The 21,388-nt window shown below is 46.6% G+C and overlaps 1 protein-coding gene across 2 annotated transcripts in view; it reads right to left on the bottom strand.

The window, feature by feature from the left end:
• ANAPC7 (anaphase promoting complex subunit 7) overlaps positions 1–21,388 on the bottom strand; it is a 216,532-nt gene that overhangs the window by 106,611 nt on the left and 88,533 nt on the right. The window contains exons 2-3 of one of the 2 annotated variants that reach the window (XM_085636462.1): positions 7,401–7,587; positions 4,759–4,878 (exon numbers count right to left, since the gene is read on the bottom strand). In XM_085636462.1, the coding sequence (XP_085492588.1) occupies positions 4,759–4,878; positions 7,401–7,587 (307 nt within the window). Of the gene's footprint in view, positions 1–4,758; positions 4,897–7,400; positions 7,588–21,388 lie in introns of both variants that reach the window. The other variant, XM_085636461.1, reaches the window with a different exon arrangement.

The following is a 21,388-nucleotide window of genomic DNA, read 5'->3' on the forward strand; positions in this document are numbered from 1 at the left end:
ACTGCTGCACGTCACACACTGCTGCACGCCGCACACTGCTGCACGCCACACACTGCTGCACGCCACACACTGCTGCACGCCACACACTGCTGCACGCCACACACTGCTGCACGCCACACACTGCTGCACGCCACACACTGCTGCACGCCAGATAATGCTACACGAAACACTGCTGCATGGCGCACACTGCTGCACACTGCTGCATTACTCACTGCTGCACGACACTGCTGCACGCCGCACACTGCACGCCGCACACTGCTGCACGCCACACACTGCTGCACGAAACACTGCTGCACGCCACACACTGCTGCACGCCACACACTGCTGCACGCCACACACTGCTGCACGCCACACACTGCTGCACGTCACACACTGCTGCATGCCGCTGCACGCCGCACACTGCTGCACGCCGCACACTGCTGCACGCCACACACTGCTGCACGCCACACACTGCTGCACGCCACACACTGCTGCACGCCACACACTGCTGCACGCCACACACTGCTGCACGCCACATAATGCTACACGAAACACTGCTGCACGCCAAACACTGCTGCACGCCGCACACTGCTGCACGCCGCACACTGCTGCACGCCGCACACTGCTGCACGTCGCACACTGCTGCACGTCGCACACTGCTGCACGTCGCACACTGCTGCACGTCGCACACTGCTGCACGTCGCACACTGCTGCACGAAACACTGCTGCATGTCGCACACTGCTACACGCCGCACACTGCTGCACACTGCTGCACGCCGCACACTGCTGCACGCCACACACTGCTGCACGCCACACACTGCTGCACGCCACACACTGCTGCACGCCACACACTGCTGCACGCCACACACTGCTGCACGCCACACACTGCTGCACGCCGCACACTGCTGCACGCCGCATAATGCTACACGAAACACTGCTGCACGCCACACACTGCTGCACGCCGCACACTGCTGCACACTGCTGCATTACTCACTGCTGCACGACACTGCTGCATGCAGCACACTGCTGCATGCAGCACACTGCTGCACGCCGCACACTGCTGCACGCCGCACACTGCTGCACGCCGCACACTGCTGCACGCCACACACTGCTACACGAAACACTGCTGCAAGCCGCACACTGCTACACGCCGCACACTGCTGCACACTGCTGCACGCCACACACTGCTGCACGCCACACACTGCTGCACGCCACACGCTGCTGCACGCCACACGCTGCTGCACGCCACACACTGCTGCACGCCACACACTGCTGCACGCCACACACTGCTGCACGCCACACACTGCTGCACGCCACACGCTGCTGCACGCCACACGCTGCTGCACGCCACACGCTGCTGCACGCCACACACTGCTGCATGCCACTGCACGCCGCACACTGCTGCACGCCACACACTGCTGCACGCCACCCACTGCTGCACGCCACATAATGCTACACGAAACACTGCTGCACGGCGCACACTGCTGCACGGCGCACACTGCTGCACACTGCTGCATTACTCACTGCTGCACGACACTGCTGCACGCAGCACACTGCTGCACGCCGCACACTGCTGCACGCCGCACACTGCTACACGAAACACTGCTGCACGCCGCACACTGCTGCACGCCGCACACTGCTGCACACTGCTGCATTACTCACTGCTGCACGCCGCACACTGCTGCACGCCGCACACTGCTGCACGCCGCACACTGCTGCACACTGCTACACGAAACACTGCTGCATGCCGCACACTGCTACACGCCGCACACTGCTACACGCCACACACTGCTGAACACCACACACTGCTGCACGCCACACACTGCTGCACGTCACACACTGCTGCACGCCGCACACTGCTGCACGCCACACACTGCTGCACGCCACACACTGCTGCACGCCGGATAATGCTACACGAAACACTGCTGCACGGCGCACACTGCTGCACACTGCTGCATTACTCACTGCTGCACGACACTGCTGCACGCAACACACTGCTGCACGCCGCACACTGCTGCACGCCGCACACTGCTGCACGCCACATAATGCTACACGAAACACTGCTGCACGCCGCACACTGCTGCACGCCACACACTGCTGCACGCCACACACTGCTGCACGCCGCACACTGATGCACGCCGCACACTGATGCACGCCGCACACTGATGCACGCCGCACACTGATGCACGCCGCACACTGCTGCACGCCACACACTGCTGCACGCCACACACTGCTGCACGCCACACACTGCTGCACGCCACACACTGCTGCACGCCACATAATGCTACACGAAACACTGCTGCGCGGCGCACACTGCTGCGCGGCGCACACTGCTGCACACTGCTGCATTACTCACTGCTGCATGACAGGGAGGGAGGTGTAGACATAAATAACAGGGATCCCAAATGGACCCCCGCCCTGCGAGTCGCCTTAGAAATTAGGAATTACTAGGGGAATCAGTAATTTGATTTCCCATTATTTCACCCTTAGAGTTCCTAAGTGAGCTGTAAGGAGGTGAAGGGTTCAGGAAAGAGTAGCATTAAGGGTTTTTAGGGCTCAGGGATGGGTACTGCTAAGGGTACAAATGGGCTTTTAGGGCTCAGGGTAGGGTAGCATTCAGGGAAGGGCAATATTAAGGTGCCATAATATGTTTAGGGTGACAGCAAGAGTTTTTTGGAAGGGTAGCGTTAAGGGCCAGTAAAGGGTTTTTGGATTCAGGGAAGGGTAGTGCTAAGGTAGTAAGGAGTTTTTATGATTTTAAGGGTTCAGGAACGGGTAGCTTTAATGGATAGTAGGCATTTTTTGGGGTCCTGGGAATGATCATGTTAAGGGAAAGAAAAAGGCTTTTAGGATTCAGGAAACTAATTTTTAAATTACAGTAACTTAAATAGGTAAATATATTTAATATATAAAAATATAACATTTGAAATGAATATATTAGAAATGAAAATAATTAAATAAATGATAATTAATAATGAAATTAACTTTTGAAAGCAAGGAGCTTAAAAAAGAATCTCTCCAGCCCCTAAATTTTAAAACTAGAAATGAATAAGAAAAAACACCTTTCTCTCAAGAAGGGGGTGGCTGGGACTGCAGCAAACTACATTCCTCCTGCCTACTTTCCTACTATCGATGCTGCTGCCAGAGAAAGACAAACAACAACACCATAATTATAAAATCATCTAGGAGACTAGTCAGTCATGTTTTTGACCTAAAGGCCAAGCTCTGACAAAAAGATCAGACAACTTGGTAAATGATTAAAGCTCTTTGAGGGTAAGCACTTTTTCTGTGGAAGCACACAACTTATGTCAAATCAAAACATATACTCCTGTCCATCAAAATGTGGGCAGAGCCAAAGCCTGTCTCTGTAATACTCCTGAAAGCTGTTTTAGGCTTGTTGGACAGGCCACACGAAGGGCTTGCTCCCTCCCCGCACGACAGGGCCCGAGCCCCGGCCCGCCAGGCATAACCCACGAAAAGCACCTGTACCCCGTCTCCCGACGGATCTTCTGCCCTCGGACCTCTACTCATCACGGGGCCCAGCCCCACCGGCTCCCCCGGCCGGTTCAAGCCGCCATCTTGGGCCCTGCACCACGAGGCCGCGTGGCCTCGGCCCGACCCTAACCCCGGGCCTGGCCGGCCCCGACATCCCGGCACCACCTTCCACCCAGGAGGTGAGCGGACCACTTGGCAGGTCAATGGGAGAACGAAGTGTCAAGAGCTCTTCCCCCGCCAGGTGCCGATCGCCTCCAGCTCCCCCAGGAGCTGGCTCCAACCCCTGCTGGGTGTCTGGACACCTTCATCCCGGGCCCTCCGACCTCCAAGTGCGAGGGTCCGGACATCAAAGGGCGCCTGCCCTATAACTGGGGCAGCTCCGGAGCAGGAAGGCAGTTGTATCCTGGAGTCGAGAGACACCGAGAGAACTCAGCCTTGACGGACTACTGGCGCTGCCATAGCCCGCTCTTGTGAACCATCGTCCTGCCTGCTGGCGCTGCCGCGGCCTTCTGCAACATCCATCCTCGTCGGGACCTGCTGGCGCTGCCGCGGCCCGTTGTAACGACCATCCTCACCGGGACCTGCTGGCGCTGCCGCGGACCGTACATCGACCATCTTTCCGGGACCTGCTGGCGCTGCCGCGGACCGTGTACCGACCATCTCAACCGGGACCTGCTGGCGCTGCCGCGGCCCGTACCAACTAAACCACCAAGCTCGAGGATTGTGAGCTAGTCATCATCTCATCCGAACTACCTGACTGGTAGACAGACTGTCCCGCTACCCCTTACCCTGCTTTGAGAGACTTGAATCGAGGGGAACCCTGAGTCCAGACCTCCTTGTACCATTCAACCGTACCCTAAGAAGTGCTTATAAAGAAGCCTGAACCTTATCCGTGTGTGGTATCCGTCTGTGGGGGGGAAGTTACTTGTCTGTACGATCGCTGGAGACGGCTCTCCCCGGAGACCTCTCCTCCTGACCCCGGCCGACCCTCCCGGTCCGTCTACCCTTTCTAACAAGGCTGATCACATAAGATAAGAAAATAGATGCTCAGTCAGGCCAGACCTAAAAAAAAGATTTGTTCCTGGTACTGGATAAATATTCCAACACATTCTAGCTATTATTTAAGAAACTGATCATCTCCTAGTTTTAAAATCAAACCATCGAAGTTCATTATTGCAATTTTAAAGCTGCCAATCAATAAAATAAATCAAAACTGTGAAGATAAGCTGTGGCATCAACTTTAAAGGAACTTTAAAAGCTGTGCAAGGTTTCAGTACTACGCACCTTTGGAGTTCTTTGCCTGGAGGGGATGCCATCAAGTATCGCAATGGCATCTTTGTCCTGCTTTAGCATGGTGTAACATTCTGCCATTTTGTATTTTACTTCAATTTCGGAAGGCAAACACTGCAAGACAAATGAAGGCTGAAGCAGTTCTCAATGCAGCCAAAAGCATATGTTATTCCATTCACTGTATGTCCATGTTAAAAAAGAGTCGCAAACTAAATTGGATATATATGTTAAAGGCATCAGAAAAACACCAGAAGATTGTTCTAAAATTAAGGTGTCTCAACAACAGGTGTGCAACATCAGACCAATGTGATTAAGTGCTCATAGAAATCTTTCAACAATGATTAACCAATAGTAGCATAATGAATTTATTCACACGCAGTGCGATTATCATTCTTAATGATTTGTGTCAAAGCCGGACAAAAAAAACTTATTTTCAATGCATAAAGTTAAGGAATATAAAAATAAACAATTAACATTATTCACAACAATGTCCCATGGATGAGCGCTTCTCAATCTCCTTGCTTTGCCCCAATTGTTTACCTGCTTCTAAGAGTTGCGTTTTGTGAGATGGATGAGAAAAAAGTATTGCCCACCCTATGGAAGAACTCTAGCCTTATTTTGAAAAACAAAGTTGTCCTTAATTTTCAATACGCAGACTCATTATAATAAATGAAAAACAATATTTTACAAATACAACTATATTGGTCAAACAGAGACCCTCCTTTTATCTGCTTCCATTAATCAGAGTACAGTCCAGTCAACAGGTACCTTCAAATAGGAGGAGACGTGACAGTCATTTAACAGTCTCCCATAAGTGCCCGACATACTCTATGAAAAAGAATCTGAGGCACATCATTGTGAATACCCAAAAGGATAGAATAAATAAACAACAAACAAGCATCCTCTGCTGTAGACGAAAACCAACACGAATAACACACTAAACAATTAAATAAACTGAAAAAGGTTTTAGTCAATGTAGCCACTTCTCCCATCATAGGAAATCTTAAAATTGCATCTCTGCTTCAAGATCAAGCTTCAAGAACAGACCCCATTACAGAGAGGAAGGGGATATTGGTACGCTCTTGCGCACACACATCCCTGAGAAACCAACATCACAAGGAACCCCAGTAATTGCCTTAACAAAACATAAGGTTTTACATTTAAGAATGCTAGCTTCAAAAAGAAGCTCAACATTACAGTAATGCTCGGGCTGAAAGATGCTTAGCTTAGATTGCTTCAAGCATGTCAATGTAACTTTTGGGAGGGTAGTTCCCAAAAGGCACTGACAAGGGGTACATTAGTTTGCCTTGAAGTCAAGATCACTGTGTTTTAAGCATTTCATAAAGAAATATTCTAAAATTTTATACAAATGCAGATATATTCCATTGGACTAGTCGTACCTTCTCAGTGTGAACAGGCAGCAAGATTTGGGCCATTGGGTATATGGATAAAAAGCGAAATATACTTAAAGGACTTCATATGAGAAGGGTATTCACAAGAGAAATGCCAAGGTACCTACACTGCAATGTACTGATCAATGTCAAATCCAGCCCATCTGGCACAGACGGGAAAGCTTGCTGGACATGATATGATCAAACATGCCCTCTACAGTTGATCCACTGTAACTAAACACATGGAGACAAAATACGAACAAATAATATTGTGGCATAAAGAAATTACCAAAAACACCTTTTATGTGCATTTGTTCCATCTTTTGCAGTACATTTGGGGTTTGTCGTTCATAGTCTATGAAGCTCAATGTTTCAAATGGTATTCTTGTAAGAAAATAATACTTTTACATTCCCATACGTTTTTTGATTGCAGGGATTTTACAACCATAATTTACCAAATGCTCGCCATCCACTGCTCAAGATAAGTCTTACACAGATACGGTCTTTAAGGGGGTTAAGGGAAAAATTACATTAAAATACTCTTAAAAAATATAAAGCCCCAACCAATATTATTGATTTTATACAAATAATAATATACATGCCGCTTTAAAAGCATTTATTTACTGCTGCGTACCGTGTCATTTTCTTCTGCAATGTGTTTAATAGCGTAAGCGAACCTCAAGATAAACTGAGCATGGTTGAAAAGAAAAAGAAGGAAAAAAAATAACGGACCAGCCCTGTCCTTGTTTCTAGAAACTCTCAAAGGGCAAAAACGGACACTTCGGGAAACAAAATCTTTTTGTATGTATCGAATGTGCCACTGGATTATCTACACACAATAAAGTAAGCAGCCATCTTGAAAAAGCACATTTTCCAGAGAAGGCTCAGCAGTTATGCATGACTTCTGAAAGCTTTGAGCTCTAGACATCACTCATGGGCTGAAACAAATAGCTAGAAAAGTGTGAAAAAAAGATGAAAGAAAAGAAATTACAGAATTATGACACTCTAACAATTAAAAGCAAAAATCAAGAACAACCAAAAAAAGAGGCAAAATGAATTTCTTCGATCTCAAATGAAACATCATTCAGGAAATATCAAGGTGGGTGTTTACATATGTCTATGGTGAACCGAGTTGTCTTTTTCTGGTTAAACCCATGTTAATGTTGTCCCGCCTCGAAACAGTATTTCAAGCATAGTTCAAAATAAAGGATACATTAAGGAGATAATCTGATAAATGATAAATACCTGGCTTATTGGGGTGGCAGTTGCACCTCCAGTCGAGGGACGCACCTTGGAAGTCTTACTCAGTGCTTTCTTCTGTTGGAGAGCCATTGTATACTTGCTTACAGCACTTCTATATTCCTTATCGTGATAGAGGGAATCTGCATGATACACCAGAAGTTGGTACTTTTGAGATGAAGAAAATAATTCACTAAAATAAAATTGTAAAAGGGTATTCAGTAAACAACTAAAAAAAATATAAGCTGATCAGTTTATAGAGACATCTTCAATTTTCCATCAAACTTTAATAGTTCTTAACATAGCAATTCGGTGTTATGGCGCCTTCGATCCAAAATCTATATTGTTTTAGGGCAAAAGCAACTAAATGACAGTATTGTGCAGATGCACAGACAAACTATGTATCACACTTGTTAAATATTCTGAGATGTACTAGTTTTAGATTTGCTAACTTTAGAACACATGGAAAGGTTTCAAACTACTACTTGACTATCTATTCGGTACCATGAACTCTTGTACAATCTTGTGTGCCTTTCCAGATGCTAAAGGTCATCTAGCAAGAACCGTTTTTGTAAGAAACATCGGGGACAGCAACTTCAATTCAATGTAATGCATTCATGTCACACGTGGAGATGCATCAGGTCAGAAATTTGAGGACCCAGTAAGGATTTTAGAGCATGTTGGTGGTGTCTGAGGCAGTTGCTTTATCTATCTGCTGACCCGAGCCATGCAGGAGAGAGGCAGGCCCACATGGCCTGACACACAGGAAACCGAGCAGAACCTGAACAGCCAGGACCTAACTGGACAGAAGGAGACATCAGCCTGGAGAACTAGGCTTGACTACCAGACTTGCGCATGGGAGAAGCAAGGTCTAGTGCGGGCCCACGCCTCTCACCCACCCCACCCCTATGACATGGTAAGTGTCCACAGGATCTGGCTCCCGATAAGATACCCGGAGTGCAGGCGGAACCCTGCCCATCGTCCCTGCAAGACACTAAGTGGATTGAAGAGACACAGAAGAACCCAACAAGGTCGAAGATGAGTTGCAAGACTGTGTACATGCACCCCCCACCCCCCCACACACAATTAGGAAGGAGGGCATCTGAATATGCCTTCTCCCTTTCTACTGTTTTCTACAGCAGTCTGCCACAGGCTCGGACTGCTCATGTCTCCTCACCCCTTCCCCTCAGGACCTGAATAGCAGCCTGCCACATTAGTAGAGGGGAAGATCAGGCACCCTTCTAATGCAGTGCCAGTACTGTGCTTGTCCTCCACTCCTTCTCCATCAACTATGATGGAGCTTGCGACCCTCAATGCATCACACCAGTTTTATTGCTGTGCCATCCTGAGGACAAAGGCCCACGCTGAATTGAAGAGTGGAATTCCACTAATACTTTCCTGTGGTACACTGTGCAAAGTGGAAACAGGAAAAGCCCACCCAAGGCGACATTCTTTAACAATGGATTTTAAGCATTATTCTAGCGATCAAGCTCTCTGCCTGCTTTCACGTAGACCACACACATCAAGCACTTACTCGCACTCTTGAGGCCAGTAGGGTCATTTGTGACATATCATACGCGCAGTTTACTGATGCTGCCCATACTGCTAGGTGGTGGGCGGGTTATGGAAGCTTCCCTGCTGTCGGGCACACTGGTCTTCCACCGGGTGCATGGCCAAACTCCTCAAGCATAATGTTCTGGCATACCTTACATTTCAACATGGAAGAGGCTCCCTTTACTCCAGGTCCCCAACTTACAAAGCCCCATGGATTGGCGCACCATAATATCCTGGCACATAACTGGTTTACTTGAAAAGATCAAATGGGAGGTGAACCTCCTCTATGCAAAACAAATGCGCCTGATCATTTTAGATTGCAGGAGACCCACATCATAGAGACACATCATAGAGAGTGCTATTTCCTAAGCCAACATGGGTGCACTTCAGTGTTCATGCTGGTTTCACTAGAGGCTCCAGAAGAGTGTGAATATTATTAAAGGAAACATTCCATCTGAAGTTCCTTAAGTTATGTGCGGACCCACTCAGCTGATACATTGTCCTTCACGGTATACTGGAAGGGACATACTGGAGGCTTGTTAATGGATATGCTCAACCGGAGCTGCAGGAGGCCACTTTAAAACCCCTATCTGCCGAGCTCCCAGAGGTGCCCCTCGGTACAATAGAGGTGGATGGCATTTTCCACTCCGTTATAGACCAAGCATTGGACACACACCAAAGATTTGCTGTTGATTGGAGTTATTTAAACTGAGTCTCCCCTTTGGGGTTGCAGATAAATAGAACAAATGGCACAAGCACACCAGACAGTCTCTAGTGGCCATTGCTCACAGTTCAGAACAACTACATGTGTGTGCCAGCTAGCGAGACTGCTTCAACTTTGGGTACCAGTATTCTCCCTAGAAGACGTTCAGATCAATACCGCATTGAGATTACACTCCAGAATCCAGCGGTTAATGGGGGAATGTGGAGGTTGAACGCCTCGTGGCTCAAGAAACCCTGCTTGACAGACTTGCTTCGGGTGGGGATTAATGAGTTCTTGGAGGTCAATTTGGAATTAGTCTTACAAGTGACCTTGTTAAAAGCCTTCGAGCGCAGAGGTGAAGCCATGTCTTACTGCAGGGGCAGAGTGCAGAGTGAGGGCCAGGGGACGAGACACTGTAGACTTCGAGGACCAGCTATGCAATCTATATACCCAATGGGTCAAAGACCCAAACAATGTTATAAAGCAATCAGTACTGACAGCTGAGGAAGCCCTGAGCGCCTACTTGCTAGACACCACACGATACTCCTGGCTCCTTTTAAACATAGAATATACAATTGCGAGGACAAAGTGAGCAAACTTCTATGTTGACTGGCTAGAAAAACAGCGCACCTACTAGAAATGGTCTTGAAAGTTGCGGGACAACCAGCCCTGCACGCTGCCGAGATATCACAAACCTTTACAACAAACCTCAAAAATGTCTTCGGAGAATACACTCAAGTCTAACGGTATTCCCTAGGAGTTCTTTAAAAAATTATTTTTTATTAGCCCCACACCTTCTCGCTGCATACCAAGAGATATAGGACATGGGTGTTCTACTGCTTCGCCAATTTTAGACAGTGTCTCTTAAATATTTCATCATGGATGACGGACAGCTGCCTAAAATTTAACACTGATAAGACAGAGGTCTTATTTTTTAATCAACCGATTCTCCCGTGTATTGAGCAATGGTGGCCAGCCGAGTTAAATCCGCCCCACTACCTGTGTACTCGGCGAGGGATTTGGGTTTCAGGTTTGATTCCCAACTCACAGGCAAGGCACAAATTACACATGTCTCCTCTCAGTGCTTTTGGAAACTCAAGGCTCTGCGCAGACTTCTTCACTTCCTGCCGATGGATTGCAGGAAGTCAGTGGTGTATGCCCTAATCACCTCTCAACTCGACTATGCCAACAGCCTTTATAATGGTCTTCCGGAGTATCTGATGAGGAGACTACAACTCATACAAAATTCAGCAGCCAGGCTGATCAGGAATGTGCCACTGCGACATCATATTACCCCCCCCCCCCCCCCCCCCCCCCAATCAACGCAGCCTATATTGGCTACCAGTTAGGAGAAGAGTACAGTTCAAATCTATAGTATTGGCACATAGAGCAATTGGAGGAGTGGGTTCTCATTATCTGAAGCGGAGGCTTCAGAAATACCATCAAGCAAGGGCACTAAGATCTAACAGCTGTAACTTTTTGGTCATTCCTCACTTTAGGAAGGCAATGACTAGCGGCTGTGTATTCTCTGTCAAAACTGCTACATTATGGAATACTATGCCCAATCATCTAAGAAATATAGATGCGGAAATCCCCTTTGGGAGAGCTCTTAAGACTTGGCTTTTTGGTTTGCCCTAGATACAGTGATCCTCCCTGGCCTCTTCTTCTTCTTAGATAGGATGCAAGCGCCGGGACACCTCCGTTGGAGGTAGCCGTGCGCTCTACAAGTGTCAATAATAATAATAATAATAATAATAATAATAATAACAATAATACTATATGACCGCCATTCATCAATCAATCAGGATTTGTAAAGCATGACTAATCACCAGATAAGGTATCCAGTCTCTTGGAGATCCCAGGGGTTCATTCGAACATCCAGGTCTTGAGTGTCCTTCGGTACTCTGAAAGTGAGGTGATGGTCCTGAGTTTAGTGGGGAGGCTTTTCCAGGCCTGGTGGAAGTTCAGGCATTGGTTAAGGTAGGCGAGCTCTAGGCTGTGTAGAGCTTTATGTGCTTTGTGTGCGTGGGTCAGCAGCTTGAATTGGCATCTCATCTGTACAGGGAGCCAGTGGATTTGCCAGAGGTGCGGTGTGATATGGGTTCGTCAGAATGGGGGTGGGAGGCTCAAGGATGAGTCTGGCTGTGGCGTTCTTTATGATTTGAAGTCTTTGTAGGAGGTGTACTGCAATTTCTAAGTAGAGAGTGCTGCTGTAGTTCAGTCCGCTGGTGATGAGGGCCTGTGTCGCGGTGCGTCTCATGTGCAATGGTAGCCATTTGCTGATCTTAAGTAGTATGCAGAGATTGAGAAAAAAGAAAGAGGAGATGGCGTTGACGTTGACCTGTGATTTCATGGTGAGCTCAATGATGATGGCAAGGTTTCTGGCGTGGTTGGAGGGTTTGGGTGCGGGTCCTACGTCTAATGGCCACCGGGAGTCATTTCATGGGTTGCTGTTGTTGTCGAAGATTAGTACTTCCATCTAGTCCTTGTTCAGCTGACAGTCGGTGATGCTCGTAATGCATTTGGGAAATTGGTGCTGGTGGAATCGTTGGTGAGTGAGAGGATGAGTTGGGTGTCATTATGTTGAGACCGCACAATCTGACTATGTTGGCCACCGGGGTCATGTATAGGTTGAAAGGCATGGGACTGAGGGGTGAGCCCTGGACGACACCACAGACGATGATCTTGGATTTGGAGGTAAATACTCGGTCTTCTGTTGAGAAAGAGGTGGTCCATTCGAGTGCGTCCCCTTAGATGGCGATGTGATGGAGTCTTGCGATTAGCTTGTGGTGGGATCCGGTGTTGAAGGATGTCGAGAGGTCGAGGAGGATCAGAGCTGCTGTTCCTCCTCAAGTCAGGGATGATTCCGATGTCGTCAGTGGCTGTGATCAGTGCAGTCTCGGTGCTGTGATTTCTGCGGGAGCCAGATTGGGTACCACCAGTAGTTTGCAGTTGTCCTCAAGCCCGGGGTTTCCTTGCACCTTTGCAAGTCTTATAGACCAACTTTCCTTATCAACATTAAAACAAATATACTGGCTAAAATTGTTGCAACACAGCTGATTAGTCAGTGTCACTCGATGGTGCTGATCGTCCTAAAGAGGCATAATGCCAGGTAGGAGCACTAGGCACTGCCTACGTACACTCCAACTGGCCTTAAAACAAACCCACAGACTGCAGGGGGATGCCTCCCTACTTTCGGTTGGTTATTTAAAAGAAAAGGACTTTGATACAGTACAATGGCCCTTAATATTAACAGTCTTATTAAGGACCGGGTTTGACCAGCGTTTTCTTGGATTAATGAGGTCCCTATATTCCTTCCTGTGGGCTCTTGTTCATGTTAATCCTGCTCTATCACATCCTTTCCAGATTCAACATGGCACACGACAGAGGTGCTCTCATTCCCTCCTTCTCTTTGCCCTAGTAATCGAGACCCTGGTGGAGTGGATTATACAAGAGGTATACTTTTCCGATGCCTGTGGCCAGAAGGTCCAGAGGGCAGAGTCTCACTTTATACAGACGACCTCCTCCTTTTTCTTCCACGCCCTGTAGACACTATACCAATAGTTTTCCGTATGCTACAGGTATTTCAGAGATGCATCGAGACTCCAAGTAAACTGGGAGAACATTTTCATATATGCTCATAGTGGTTAATCCCCACAGAATGCCTATATATTTAAACCAAGTGACATCCACGCATTTAAAATATTTGGGCACCATGATCACGACAGATCCAAACCTTAGCTGGAACCTTACCATCAGTCTCTCACAAACGAGGACCCAGGGGGGACCTTGACAACTGATCAAATCTCCCATTCACCAATATGGGCCAAACTGCCCTTTATAAAATGGTGGCTGTTCCACACAATCTATACACGATGCTCAAGTAAGTAGTCATTTTACAGAGTTAGCAAAATCCATGGTGTCTTAGAACTACCCGGATTTGCTCCCCCAAACCTTTTACCATACATTACATCACTCTCTCGCACTTTCCATAAGAGTGAGGCGAGTACAGTGAACGTTAAACGCCACAGGTCTCATCTGCTAGGTGTGTACAAACCACATGCGATGGTGGGTTGGGGATCCAAAATTTACAATGGTGGGTTGGGGATCCAAAATTTACAATTCTATCACTAGGCATCCCAACTTATTCTGCTTAACGACTGGCAGTTCTGCGACAGAGGGGACATGGAGGTCCATGTGGAACTATTTGTATTACAACCATATAATTTATATTTCATTCTATTGGACACTAATTCCGCATGCATAACTTATGATTACTAGAACCCCAACAGAGTGCTGGAAAGCGGCAAATAAACACAGTGGATGCACAGCACACTCCTTAAACAATGTTTGACTTGGTGGGATTCCAGGTGTGGGACCTCATGGCATCTTCATAGTCGATGTGTGGGCCACCAATTGCATGAAATGCTTTGAACAGCTAGCAGCAGACTTTACTCCCCATAAGACTCATTTCTTCAGGTAGTTGCAACTAAGACATGCTCTAGACACCTATGTTGACGGTTTAAAGGCAGTGCCCAAGTTCCACTCCCATGGAACCAAGATGACCATGGGACAGCTCGAGTAGAAAGGGATATCCAGAGTCTATAGTCATTGGTAGTTAATTCCCCTGACCCTTTACAGCATCTTCGAGCAAATGGAGAAATATTCTCTGGTTTTTATACAATGATGACTGGACAAACAAAAATACCCCCAGGGCTTCTGGCAATATCAGCCAGATACAGTTTAAAATTTACAGCTAGGTATGTTGTGGCAGACGGGTAGGGCCCCTTCGGCTGAATGTTTGCACCTGCAAGAACACAGAGGCTACTTTCCTAAATGCTGTACAGGAATACACCATCATTACCTCATACTAGCTCAAAACACAAACGCACACCCCTCACCCCCCACACCATCAATTCCCCCCCCCCCCCCCCACCGGTCTCCCCCCTATTCCCCCCCCCCCACCCCGCTAGGATACAGTTCTACGCTGGACCCTAAGGTAGCTTTGTTAGGGATAACTGACTGCGGGGAGGAAGGTCGAGGTTCAGATCTACTGGTGATAATCAGATACCTAATTGACAAAAGGGACATGGCAAAGAATTGGTGAAACGTGCTTCATCTACCTTTGGCGAGTGGAAGAGAGGTATGGATAGAAGATCATTAGCGGAAAATGCAATCAGTAAGTCTAAAAGGTTCCAACAAATTATCTGTGGATTTGGTCTCCATGGACACAGTATCCAGAGGTCTGATTGCCCCATGGTGGTGAGAGATAAGGGAAGTTATTTGGGGATTTCCTGGTTGGAAGTCCATTTGGGCTCCGCCGCGGGGGGGATGAGTGGTTTATGGGTCGGACTAGAATGAATATGGACTGTCATTGGTTGTTACAGTAGCGTACAGGTACTATTAAAGTCAACAGTGCTTGATGACATACTGTTTGATAAGGACTAAAATGCAAATAAAATATATATTTTTTAAACTCCGGGGACAGCGTGGGACTTCACTTGATGAAAGGCAGAATCCTGAGGCAGGGAAGGGGCTGGCAAAGATTGAGGCAACAGCATCACTCCAGAACAGTGACACAATGTAATATCTACTGAAGAACACTGGTTTGGCCACAGAATGACCTCTCCCCCCGCCCCCCAGATGCTCCTCCAATTCCAAAGGGTCACACAGATGAAGTGACAGAGATTCTTGAATATTGAGTCTTGTTCACATTATAAAGCATAATTTTCTAGGACTGTATTATCAAGCACAAGATATTACAACTAGGATTACGTGCAGACTAGATATGCTTAAGAGAAAAGGAGATGCATGCTTGGTTCCAGTTTGCTTCTTTTCCCATGTCCATGCTGGTTGTAGTTATAGTTGGGGTGTTGGGTATACACTGAGCCTTTCTGGGCAAGCTTTAATCCTTGCTGTGAGCTTAAGCTTATCAACTGAACAGCTTGCTGAGATCAAGGGGCAACAGATGCTTCATGTTAGAAACGTAGAGGGTGGTGGGGGAGTTCTGAGGTTTAGGTTCTTAAGGACTTGTTGCATGTTATTTTATTTATTATTGAGCACCAAATAAAAGCTTGTACAGGGCACCGTTGGGGATCTTCTGAAGCTTCCCTCTTCATCACCAGAGCATCCAATTCAAACTTGTCAAGACTTCAGAAAAAAAAGAGTAAAAAAGACCATGACCTCTTGTTGACAATGGAGGATGAGATTTCTTTATCATAATATCCAACCAATGAGGCCAAAGCTCTTTGGGCTTCCCCAGACATTCAAATGTATGACGGTGGGGACAAATCTAGAAACATGCTTTACTAGCTGACCCAATGGAAGGATCTCTAGAGGCACATAAGTGAGGAACAGAATGTATATGGGGACCTAGCTGTGGAGCACAACAGAGCGCCAAACACATTTGCGTCTTAATAGATGACCCTATTTTGTCAGATGTCGTCCCAAATTTCAGGAATCGTAACGCCTAGGTTTGGTAGCAATGACATTTCGAACACTTTAACCTTCCAATTTTGCTGAGGAAGTAGGCAAAGCTATCACTCAGGTCTCATCCAGAAAAACTCCAGATCCCATCTGGCCATTTCCTGCTGGCCTATTTTGATTAGTATCAAAGCCTAGACTGTGGCTAAGGATTTGGCTAATCGCTTACTGCCCAATATCCACTTCGTGGTACATGAGGAATGGAATGCCTTTAAGCTGGGTAGGTCTACAAAAAACAACATCCAGATTCTCCACAATGCCGGAGCTCTAGTCCAACCTGGAGGCCGCGATGAAATACTTTGAAATGGTTTCTGATGTGGTTCGCAACTCACAGCCAAACTCCATTCATTCCTGCTTGAGGGAGGGGAGGAGGATGGGTGGTTACGTCCCACAGATCTAACTGGAAAAGAGTTACCAGTTTCCCCTTTTTGTGGGTCTAGGTATGCAAATATCTTCGCTTGCTATTGGACCTCTTATCAAATGATCATTATTAAGTTTCTTCGAGTCGCAACAGGATCCAACCTAGAGGAGTAAGATGCGGGGGCTGGGAGGGCGAATACCATTACACTTCTCGTACGGATGTTCCTCATCTCTATGACTTTCACCAGCCACCAAGTGTTTAGTTTGGAGAGACATAGGGCACCTCAGAGGGACAGCAGGCGGACAGGAGAAACCCCACTCTAGATGGGACCCCTGCTGAGTCAGGTTTCTTCTCAGCTTTATCGCTCTACATATTAGGACCCCATTGGTATTTCTCACATATAAGGCGTAACTTTCCAGTTGTGTCTCCTTTCATTGATACATCCCAATTGTTCCACTTTCTCAAGCTACAACACAGCATTTCCCATTTCTTGAAAGATGCCAGCACCATAGCTGAATTTGTTCCATTGGAAACAAACCTGCTGATGGAAGTCATGGGAAACCAGAAGGCTTTTTGACTGTATAAATACTTGGTTATGAACGCCCCTCGACACCTTTACTTTCCTTCGGAGTGATGATGTGAGAAATCTTGCTCACAAACACTGGCACCAGATACCGTTTAATAAAGTTTAAACACATCCACAGAACGCATTATACCTTATTCACAAATAGGTAGTTTCCACGCCAGAATGCATGACATGTTGCTCAACTGTGGGAACTTTTCTTTGTGTTATATGGGACTGCCCCATCATCCAGGTCTTTGGTAAGGGTATCTTTGACAAACAATAGTGAGTGCTGGGCCATCCCAGGCTCCCCAAGGCTCCTCTACTTCATATCGTTCATGACTTGGACGCAAATCGATATGCAAAGCCTTGTTACAACTGAGACTTGCCCTGACTGCAACACTTCTAAAAACTAGAGGGCCCTCAGCCCCTGAGCAAGAACAGATGCTTAACACCACTAAACAAATGTATGTCGTTAGAAAAGCCTATTCACAGAGCTCAAGGAGGCATGCAAAACTTGGCAATCTGGGAGTCAGGACAGGAACATTTTCATGCATAAAGCAACATGCAAGAACAAATGCTCCTGTTGATTCCTGTGCTTCTGGAGCGGGTTAATGGGGTTGTTCTTACTGTCTGCTTCTAAAATGATAGTATTAGCTCCCATGAAACAAATAGCATCCAAAAGCTTGATCTAGTCCGCCAGTGGGGAGAAAGGATCTTCACCAACAATAACATGCCCGTGAATTCCCAGATCTAAAAAGCTCTCTCATTAACCATTTAAAGATGGCATGGATTTCGCCATTATGGTTTTTGCAAGAAGGTTTTGTTCAAGAATCCTTAATGCTCAGATTATTTCAACTGTAGTTATGACATCTGACACATATTACTTTATGCAACTGTATGAACAATTGATTTGTAATTAAGAATATGAAAAAAGTCAGTCCTTTCCAACTTTTATACTGAATGCAAACGTAACAAGCTAGAGCCAGAGGTCAGAATTCCTCTGCATTTTGAAAGGAATCTTTGAAAGAATATTTTGTTTCAAAAATACGTTTTAACGGCAGAATAAACACTAGTCTTGGATCCACTATATTACGTTTAAACATATGGGAAGACTGAAGTAAGGTTCCTTTAATCTTGGTAGCATTAAAGAAAGATGACAGAAAAGTTGTGTTTTTTTAAAATAATTGCTCAAAACATTTCATTAAGGTTCACCTCATCTGCCACCAGCCAGGCCTCCATGTAGGTAAATAATACTGGACTTTTTCCAATTGTTCATCGCCTACTCTTCTAATAGTTGAGAGGGCATCTGAAGTGTATTTGTAGGCCGCCCGCAGCCCCAGGTACCACCACAGGAACAAATTGCAATTATGTGGGGGACCTCGCAGACACCTCCTGCCCCGGGGACCGACACCTTCCCAGGACATATACCTTATTAAATAAAAGAAATGCAATAATTAAGGGGATCCGTTGTGGGTCCCAGGAACCACTACCTCCCAGGGTCAAATTTGAGGAAAGGAGGGGGCTGCACGGCCCCCCTCATGGAGCCCTACATGGCCCTGGGGACCGCCACCCCCAGGGCCGGGTCCAGTAATGTCCCAGGGTGCCAACCTCTGGGACATTGCAGTTTGCTATGGCTTGGCGGGAGCACTGCTTCCGCCATGCCATAGCAAACACTGCTCCGCTTTGAGCAAGCAAGAGTATTTTGCCGTCGCTTGCTCAAAGCGGAGCATTTGACTTTTACACACAGGGAGCTGTATGTCAGCAGCTCCTTGTGTTTAAAAGTGATGCCGGCTCCCAAAGGAGATGGGGAACAGGCAGGGACTGCAGGGTTCATAAGGCTCCCCCGGGGTCACCAACGAAGTGGCCTGGCCCCGGGGGATTGGGTTCCCAAGGCCGAAAAAGGCTTGGGAGGGTGCCACTTGGCTCCCCTCCCTTTAATGAAAATATTGAATACAATTTTTTAAAGGCCTGGGGACAAAAATGAGCCTTGGGAGGGGGGCCCCTACCCTTTGAAAAAAATAATATGTATAAAGGCCTGCCCCGGGGTACCCTGGGCAGGGGGATGGATATATATATTGCCTTGGGGGACGAAACAGCCACTCACACACTGTCAGTGACCCACAAAGCTACTCACACACCTACTCACTCACCCATAGAGTTAATCACACAGCCAATTACTCACCTATACAGTTATACACACACCCACTCACTTATTAATTCGGACACTAACACATACTCACTCACATATACAGTGACACAAGCACACACTCGCCCATAAAGGCACTCTCCCAATCACTCACTCACACATACAGTCACTCATATCCCCCCAACCCTCACTTATACTGTCTTTCACACATGCAGTTACTCACCCATATACCAATGACACATCCATTCACTCACCGACAGCCATACACACAGTCACCCATACAGCCCCTCGCAGACACACTCACTAACCCACACAGCCACTGACTAACTCACTCCCCCATGCAGGCAGTTACACATCCTCTCACACACAGACACACATACAGCCGTACAGATACACAACCAATCAATAACCCATACAGCCACTCACGTACCAACTCACCAACCCATACAGCCACTTTAGACACCAACTGACAGACTGATGGACATTCGCACAACCTAGTCACTCACCCATACATTCACTGAGATACCAAATCACTCACTTATACAGTCAGTCATGCACCCACTGAATCATCCATACAGGCACTCATACACCCATTGATTCACCACTACACCTGGTTATATATATTTAACACTCAAACTTTTTTCAAACACTCACAGTCACAGACCATGTCACGAGTGATGTAATATGCGAGGTCATAAGCAGTGCATTGCAGGGGTACGAGGTTTAGTTAGCTTGGCTAACTTTAACGGCTGAATTTCTCTGGTTTTGCAAGAGTGAAACCTGAGCCTAACTATAGCGTCCCTCTAACCTTTAGCTTGTTCAATGAATATCTGTGTGTGTGTGTGTGTGTGTGTGTAATATATATACAAGAACAAAGTCCTGACACTCACATACACACACATACACACACAAACATTTTCTCTTCAAAGTCAAGAACCATACCTTCACTTTAAAACCTTTTTCCGTGAACATACCTAAATGCCTATAGAAATACAGCCATTTCTTCATGTGAAGTTTGTCTTACTTCAAGCCTTCCACAAGATAAAGTATGGAGAAACAGCGTATCCGGTCTCCAACTGTCCCACACCCCCGTAAATTTAGAGACCTGAAATACAAGTGATCTAAAGTCAATTCTGTTTTCTTACTCCCACTGGTGTGCAAACACAGACCATCTAGATCAAAACAAGTTATCTATGTGAAGGGTATGAGGTTACAAAGTTATAAAGACTGAGGAAGGTGAGGCATACCATGAAATTAATGGCAAGATGTTTTTTTGTTTTTTTTTAACATCTTTATTTGTATTATACCTTTTTCGAAGCAGGATAAACTGGCATGCAACACCTAACAGTTACAAACTTTACACTAAGTTAATCAGGGTACTTTCTCAAGACGGTTCCCGTTCTGTGGTAACATGACAGAATGTTAACTGTTACACTGGTCAACTGCAGTTGAAAGCCAGATAATGCAAGAAGCTGCAGTCTTCCGTATTACACTGGGTGCCGCTCTTGCTTAGTTTGCCAGTTCTGTCTCCCTAGCCACCCCCGATGTGGTGCATGAGACCTAAAGCTAACAGGGAGTAAATCAAATGGGCTAAGTGATGGTACAAAAGGCGCTCCTGAATAAAAAGGAAAAATACCGAAACAAATTATAAAGTTTTTACAGATTCACACACAAGTTTGTTGTCTAAATTACATCTCTTAGACTGCAAAGTCCCAAACTCAATGACAGATTTCGATTTGATGTGTCTTTCAGAGATTGTAGATTATATATAATTATATTTGAAATGAGACAATGAGCTCAACTCAAGCTTTGATAAAAGGCAGAGGGATGGATGAGGAAGGGATAGGGTGAATAACAGTCCTTATATTTCATAGGCTGACCGAATTACTGACCCAAAATTGGAAATAATTATTGTTCTGATCAATTACTTGCACCTCGGGCCCTTAAGTAGTTATGGGGGCCTATAACTAGTGTAATAGTAATCATTAATAATATGTCTAACTCTAAGTACCAGACACAATAGGATTGGGGCGTGGTCTGGCCACGCAGGAAGATGGCCGCCTGAGCGTCAAGGTCTGCTTCGGGTGGAATTTCAGACGGAGGCAAAGCTCTCCTCAACGCGCCTAGGACACCAGCGCCGACGATTCGGACTAGTGGAGTGTGGCGGCAGCAGCTGGGCTGA

Source organism: Triturus cristatus, chromosome 11, assembly GCF_964204655.1.
Source record: "Triturus cristatus chromosome 11, aTriCri1.1, whole genome shotgun sequence".
Lineage (NCBI taxonomy): Eukaryota > Metazoa > Chordata > Amphibia > Caudata > Salamandridae > Triturus > Triturus cristatus.